Source organism: Plasmopara halstedii (assembly GCF_900000015.1).
Source record: "Plasmopara halstedii genome assembly, contig: Scaffold_110, whole genome shotgun sequence".
NCBI lineage: Eukaryota > Oomycota > Peronosporomycetes > Peronosporales > Peronosporaceae > Plasmopara > Plasmopara halstedii.
Window position 1 is genome coordinate 231,508 of NW_020187031.1, and position 7,566 is coordinate 239,073.

A 7,566-nucleotide genomic window follows, 5' to 3' on the forward strand; every position below is an offset into this window, starting at 1 on the left:
TCTCTTTGTTCAATCTATTTGCAATGTCATGTCTTGAAGTTTAGTCAGTCGTTTCTTCACTTGTTGGATTTCATCAAGGACCAGTCGATCAAGCTGCAATTGTCAATTGATATCAGCGTAGCAATGACATACTAAAGAGATTTAGAAATAACAAACCTCTTTTCGTCGCTGCTCGATTTGAATAGTTTTTTCGATGATGGCATGATTAGCACTTGTTATTTGGGTACGCTCACAAAATTCCGTACGTAGCAGTTTTGAGAGTGACTTTGATGTCGGACGTGAATGTTTGACTCGAACTCGATACGAACCTTTTGTTAGACTCTTCCTTTTCACCTGCTTCTTGACTTCGCACATCATACGAGATGATTCTTTCAACTTTCTAGTTGATTTCAGCGCATGTCTGGCAGAATGTGAGTCCATAGTGCCTTCTAGCAATTGCTCCTTTACGGTCGTACCGTCCAATGTCTTACACTCTTTATCTTGCTTTCGGCTACTCAACTGCGTTCCTTCTGTTGTGCAGTGCTGATTTATTGATTCCGCCCCGTCATCTATCGATTGGGACGTCGAAGCAACAGCATCTTTTCGCTGTCTCCGAGAATTCGAATTCGTTTCGGACTTAATAGTCTCACCGGTAACAGAGCCAAACACGCTTTGACGAATCTTAATTTCTGGTGCTGATGCGCGTCTGGTGATTGCAGACTTTCGAGCTCGCGTTTCTATCATATTCAAGTCTCTTCCTGTACATTTGCCTAGTAATATGCACTCATCACTGACCCTTCTCGAGTCTTGCACAGCTCCAGCATTCGTGTCACTGTCTCGTTGAATCGGCTGAATGCTTTTCGAATTGGTGCCGGATGCTTGTTTCAGATCTGAAAACACTTCGTACTATAACGCAATCATCGAGAGAGTTGGTATATACTATAAAAAGGGAAAATATCTAGTCGCACAAACCTCAACGGCGCAGTGTATACAGAAACTATCAATTGCGTATGTTTCCGTAAATCCGTGTCGCAAACAAAATCCATGCGGTACTTGCTTCGGTTTCTCGTTGAGAGCTTGAAGAAGATTACGTTGCGACACCAACGCTTCATAAGCTAGCTGACAAAAGTCTATCCACACATAGACATCATGGAGCCACAACTTAAGCTACAAATCGACAACTAGCCCACAAAAATGATACAGCAACGCACTTTGAAAACTTAAATCACCCAAACCCAATTGATCAAAATTATCAAGAGCAGCTGATAGAACTGAAGTATTCATGAGGGAGTGTAGTAGAGTCCAGATAGCCATACGTCTTTGCTGTTCAAGTAGCTCTGCTAAATTCATGATGTCTTCGTGTTTTAGTCGTTCACGCAATCCTGCGTCAGGGTCCAATTTTAAATCAATTCGCAAGTCTTTTTGAAAGTCAGAACACCTGTCCAGTGAGCGCAATTCTGCTATCGCAATATACCCACTATCCAACGACTCCATCTGCTCGAATAACTCGCACAACACAAGTGCTAACGTTTGTACTCGAAACTCACCAATTTCAGAGAGTAAATTTAATTCATATTCATAAATCATGTCAGTACACCCCACTGTTTGGTCTCTTATGCGATTACCGCTGCTAGTAGCTTCCCAGCGTCGAATGGCACGGTTCCAAAAAACTCGATGTTGAGGCAAACAATTGGTTTGAGTGGGAGGAATAAGGGAAAACCCACTTTCAAAATACCAAAATGGATCGAGCAGACGCTCCAGTGCACCTGCGTCAAGTAAAGTCGGCAACTCTTGTTCTTCGAGTAAAGTAAGCATGAGCTCACCTAGCAAAGCTAAGGTAGGAAAAAAGGAAGGCTTCACTTCAGCAAACAAGCAGTCAAGAGACAATCTCCGTGCAAGTTGAAAAGTAGCGTGCGATTTCCGAGTAAGAGTGAAATTTGCGTTGCGAAGAATGACTCCCAAAACTCTTGTTGGAAACGTCACGATCACAGTGTCCTCAACAAAGCGGGAAATCATTCGTTTGGCTGTCAAACATATCTGTGACAGCGTCGACTTGGGCATTGCCATAGACAGTGAGTCAAAAAGTTTGTGATCAGCGTTAAAGTCTTCACAAATATCGCCACAAGATGCTGCTTTTTTGAGCCACTTTTCGCCAACTGTGAGTTCTGTCATGTTCTCTGTGTGTAATTCCACTCCACTCGCAGTAATTGAGCTTCGGCGTAAAAAACTTTGTTTAGGATGGAAGGGTACAATGATGGCAGCTGGAGTAGAACACTCAGGAATTTTGCGAGTCCGACGACCCCACTTTCGGAGCATGGGTGATTGTTTCGTGTACTCAGACGGCATAAGTGTACTGATCCAATCTCGAGGTACGGCTAAACCAGTATGAAAATAGGATGCTGAAGGCCAATAGATTCCACCTGGTGGTCTCTCCTCAACGAAAAGAAGGTCACGTACCACATCACGCAACTGACTTAGTGGCACAGGATCGACAACAAGTCCGACTGTTAGTTTAAGCATCAAACGTCCGTACGAAGCCATTTGCAACTCCAATAAGTAATCTGTGCGGCTTTCATGCGGCGATTTTTCCATCAAATTACCGATCGTATATACTGCCTGTAGCGTCAACAACGTGTACCCACAAATGTTTCCCTTCGCCATACAAATCATTTTAGTGCTCTCATCACCATCGTCACAAATTCGTGACTTAAATTGAATAAGCACTTGCTTTTGGGCACAAAATTCGCTAAACGCATCCAATGTGGCACACGCATAATGCATTCGTGCTTCACAAAGTTGCCATCGATTCGGCGTATGACGTTTACTGCCTTCAAGCTGCACTTGCGTGATAGTCTGTCCAAGTTGATACTCCAAGTAGAAATTCGAGGGATCTAAGTCAGGACCTGCGTCTTGCAACTCATGAAAGAAGAAAAGCAATCGAAGCTGTGAGGCCGTAGGATCGATATCTGCTCCTCGCAAGGGCACGAGCAAACCCGATCGTGATCTGAAGTCGGTAGGTTCTCCATGCAACACGAGTGGAGGTGAATTTGATTCATTTTGTAACGTCTCGCGAGCGTTGTGTTGCTCCTTCATCAAGAGGTGAGACGACTTGGGGACTGGAGATGCTGAAAAGTTGTCGTCAAATTCATAAGAAGCTAACACTTTCACATCGTCTTCTTTCTGACCGTTCATATTCACAACTGATGGTGAAAGAACTAAATGAAGCTCCCTTGCAAGATTTTCAAGGCAACACTGCTGTTGATAGATTTGGTAGCAGAGCATACACGTTGGAAAGTCACATTGGACTTTGCGCACCGAATTAACCGCATGTTCCCAGGATAAAAGACTCACACCACGTTGTCTCATCAAAAAGATTGTCTCAAGCGCCATTGTAAGTGTCATACGCACCTCATTACGAAAAAGAGTTTTTTTCGCAATAGTGCGATTTGCATTACTTTCGTCAGAGCTCTCATTTTGTATCAGAGCTTCAAGCTGAGTTCTCAATGTTACTGGAAGATCACACGAACACCCACAGAGAAAACACAAGCGCGAATTCATAGCATCATGTGATAAAGTGAAGTTTTGCGAAAAGGATTTGGCAAGTTCCATTGGTTGGTCTTTCATGATGGTTCCATGCTTCGTATGTACGAGTTTTGAAAGACACACTGCCGAGTCTTGTCTATCGTCCTCTATGGATATTTCATCCAAACTTGAGACTTTGAAGTCTACTACTCGAGTAAGCCACCATTTACCACTCATATCTTTAATAAAGTCAACAGTCATCGCGTGAAAACGTACATATGGTAGTCGTATTTGTACATGTTCTACAATACGTACAGTAGCCTCAACGCCTTCAGCTATCAAGTGTCCTCGCAATTTCGGCCATCGCGCACAAGTTTTTTCATTTGGAGAGATTTTCACACAATAAACTTGAGCTAATTGTGCTGCTTTATTCATTGCGGCTTGTAAAGTTTCATTCTTTGTAGACACTGACAAGTGAGTCACAGTACGATCAAAATCCATCCTTTCGAACGTTTCTGAGGGAGTCAAGCTACACTACCGACGGCGTTAATTGTAGCTTTAAAAGTGTCAAGATGAAACATACCTAGTTGTTAAGTTTATTCCAAAACATTTTTGTGTTTCGTGACACCAAAAGATGCGGTAGACGCTTGGCTGGGATCCCCGACAGTGCACAAACTGTTGAAAATAAGTTGGAACGTCGCAAGGAGCAGAAATTATAGGCTCTAGTATCGATTTTGTCATTAACACTGCACTTCCACCAGATTCAAGACTATTTTTCCTTCGTGAGATGCATCGAATAGCTAATAAAGGGTCACTTTCAGTGGGTATAGTTCCACTCAAGAGTTCGTTGGATAGTTTCTTGCGCCACAGTGACGTCGTCTCTTCTTTACTGACATTTCCAGAAGCATCTGTACGTAACCAAAGTACCCTCTCCTTACCATTCGAGCGTTCGCAAATGACAGTTAGTGGTAAATTCACCCGCAGCTTTCTTACATTGGACTTTTGGGCACGTATTGGTTGAAAATATTTAAAAAAAAATAAATTGGACTTGAGGTGTGGTGGACATAAAGATGTTAAACTAGTAGTCTGTAGACATGTTACATTAATTTAAATAAGTCATGAATTTCAACATTTTCAACTTACATTCCTGCTTTCCAAGCGAGTTCGAGCGTTTTGACTTGTTATCTTCTCGTTAACTTGAGATTTCTTCTGCCAAAGTGCTGCTGAGACTTCCACTTCGGTCCGCAGTCTTTCGCTTAGCTTATCGCATCGATGCCGGCGGTTCATTCCGAAGCCATGTATTGAACACAAAATTTAGTAACGGTTGCATTTTTAAATAGTCGAAACTTTAACTTATTCAACTAAGATTTTTGTTCAAGACTTTTACGATAAGAACTTAATCTTTGGCTTCGTTCTTTACAGTGGGCCACGAAGTATATAGCACAATTGCAGCCGATACACAACCAAGTGAACCAATGATACCGTCGTGTAACTTTGTGCCTGTAATACGTTCGGCCAATCGCACACCGCTTGTGTTGGACGACACGATAAGATCGCATGTGACTTTAAGCACTGCAAGCCATTTTTTAAAACGGTCCTTTTGTATCGTCTCCAGTTGATTTTGAAGCATTTCGATACGAGCACTGTCTTCTTCGGAGATCAAAATGTCTCTAACGCACTTTTCTTTTTCCATGTCAGCGTTTAGACTATCGAGTGCGTTATAAAATCCGGCAATGTTAGCAGTAAACCACATAATTCCACCACGTCGGGCGACTTCATTGGCATCAAAGCGAAGTACTTTGGCTTTGCTGGCAAACGCTACATTGTCCGTAAGGAAGTAGCCAAGCATCCCAAAATTCTGCACAAATTGTAGATAGCGTTGTGTCTCGTTAAGACTCTTGTTGCAAGACAATATCTGCAGCTTTTTGTAGTATGTAATACTTTTGCCGAGTCGGAAAGCCTTGCGAGACTGCTGCATAACCTGATAGAGTGCGTGTAAACGCTGACCCACGTCACTTTTCGGATCAGCTGACAAAATATAGAAGGCCAGAGCTCGGCTACCATATTGAAGTATCTACAATAGATAGAATTTAGAGACAAGATACTTTGCAGATAACGATATACACTACCTTAGATAGCTTATCTCGGCCTTCGAGGCTGAAAGCTAGCGTGATGAAAGCGTCGAGATTCATTGAGCTGGGAATTACACACTGCGACGTTTGTGATTCGTAGACTCAGAATTATGAAGCTGATGCGACGAAATCCTCTATTTTGGAAGGGTATTATAGTACATAATAGATTCACAAGTTAGAGTTTTCTTACAATTATATGACACGCAAAACCGGAATTTTGGACTGCGATAGTAATAAATACCAAGATTATTTAAGTAATGGTATGAAAGACTTCGGAAATACGCTTCTTTTGATGGTAAGATGTGCCTTCTTTTAGCCCACATCGCTTCGAGCGCTGCTTTTCTACTTGCACCTTACAGTGCCGGTACATACGAATTTGTGTACATCGGAAATCATATCTTTGTATACCATTGTCTTCAACAACCTGTAAGAAAGGTGCGGTCTATTTGGCCGATGATTGTTAAGCTATTCTTAGTAAGAGGGTCAAGGTGCTCTGCGACCAAAACGAACTTGGCAACTTTACGAGCTCTAGACGAGCGTCTCTACTCAAGATGAGAGCCGTAAGGCAGAGTCATTCACTGAGCAAATAACATTTTGTTCGCTTTGTATCTTGTCTCCGTTTTCAATAAAGAGAGGTTTTGCGAAACCCCTGTCGCGAAGCTCACGATTACGTTCAGCTCGTCACCAATGAGCAGAACCCGACTTAGGAGTCTTACTCCTTTTGAAGTGCAAACGTTGCAACGCCTTTTGAAGACTCGATCTTGCCCTGATTATGGATTTATTGCATTGTCAACCAATTTATGCATCATCCTGAGCGCTTACACGTCCCTTCATGTAGGCCGTTCAGTCAAACGGAGAGCTAAACGATTAAAATCAAGGCCACGAACACGTTCTGACTTCACAGATCACTATCGCTACGGAGTAATTTCAGCTCTTGAATGCAGCGATCATGTCAATCTGCGCCGTCCATGAAGACTTTACCTTTGGTACCACATGTTGGTGAAAGTGCCGAGCGGTATTGCACTCGATACACGCACTGGGTGAAATCACACGTCGTCACCTGCTCGCATTGTTTCAAACTGACCTCTGTGAAGCAGACGTTCCACTCGAGTGTCATTTAATGCTTGATCTTGAAAGTACAAGGCGCAATGATGACGTTTTTTCTATAATTCAATTTTTACATCGGTGCTTCTACAAAACCACTCATATACACAAGACAGCCGCAGCTATGTACCGAGTTTAGAGCATGAAACACGGTAGTGCCTCGCTGGTTAGCGGAAAGTGCGCTACACCAGGTGATTTAAACTCTTCTTCGGAGAAAACAAATGCTGGATGGACGCTAAGTAATAAGCGGCAACGGCACCATGACGTCCTAGCTGAAGCGGTATATCAAGTATATACTAGCAAGCATGTTCCTGTAAGTGTATCAGTTTGTGATAGCTGGAGTATGACGGCTAAATGCTTCGTGAGTAATGACCGTAAGGATCTCCTTGATCCGATGTTTAGACACATCCATTCAGTCGCATATAGCATCTATGAATACAATGTATGTAAGTTTGGTGCTCTCTACAAACAAGTAGATGATCAAAAGGAATTGGATCAACTATGTCAGCAAATTCCTCTCCTAGGTTTTACCTCTGGACGATATGATCTAAATTTGATTAAGAAGGATCTATTCACCGTCTTAGGACCTGAAAACATCAATATGGTTATCAAAAACCCAAGCTACATGTGCATCTCTACAAATAATTTCAAGATTCTCGACATCTCCAATTACCTTCCAGCTGGAACATCCTGCAGTTCCTACCTCAAGACGTATTTAGGTGATTGTAACTGCTCAGAAAAGATTCGTTGTGTTTGTGGGTTTGGTAAGGATTTGTTTCCATACGAGTATATAACAAGTTTCGATAAGCTAAATGAAACAACTCTTCCA

General features: G+C 42.4%; 2 protein-coding genes across 2 annotated transcripts; both read right to left on the reverse strand.

Annotated features, from left to right (window-relative positions):
* Window positions 1-9: 9 nt before the first annotated feature.
* On the reverse strand, window positions 10-4,788 carry PHALS_00073 (uncharacterized protein; the record flags this gene model as incomplete). The annotated part of the gene is made up of 6 exons (XM_024727514.1): window positions 10-93; window positions 157-885; window positions 952-1,109; window positions 1,191-4,030; window positions 4,085-4,587; window positions 4,645-4,788. The coding sequence occupies 6 exons, from the start codon at window positions 4,786-4,788 to the stop codon at window positions 10-12; spliced, it is 4,458 nt and encodes a 1,485-aa protein (XP_024572107.1).
* A 109-nt stretch (window positions 4,789-4,897) lies between these two features.
* Window positions 4,898-5,693, reverse strand: PHALS_00074 (peroxisomal biogenesis factor 11 domain-containing protein; the record flags this gene model as incomplete). The annotated part of the gene is made up of 2 exons (XM_024727525.1): window positions 4,898-5,575; window positions 5,631-5,693. 2 exons carry the CDS (start codon window positions 5,691-5,693, stop codon window positions 4,898-4,900), a joined length of 741 nt encoding a protein of 246 aa, XP_024572108.1.
* Window positions 5,694-7,566: the final 1,873 nt, after the last annotated feature.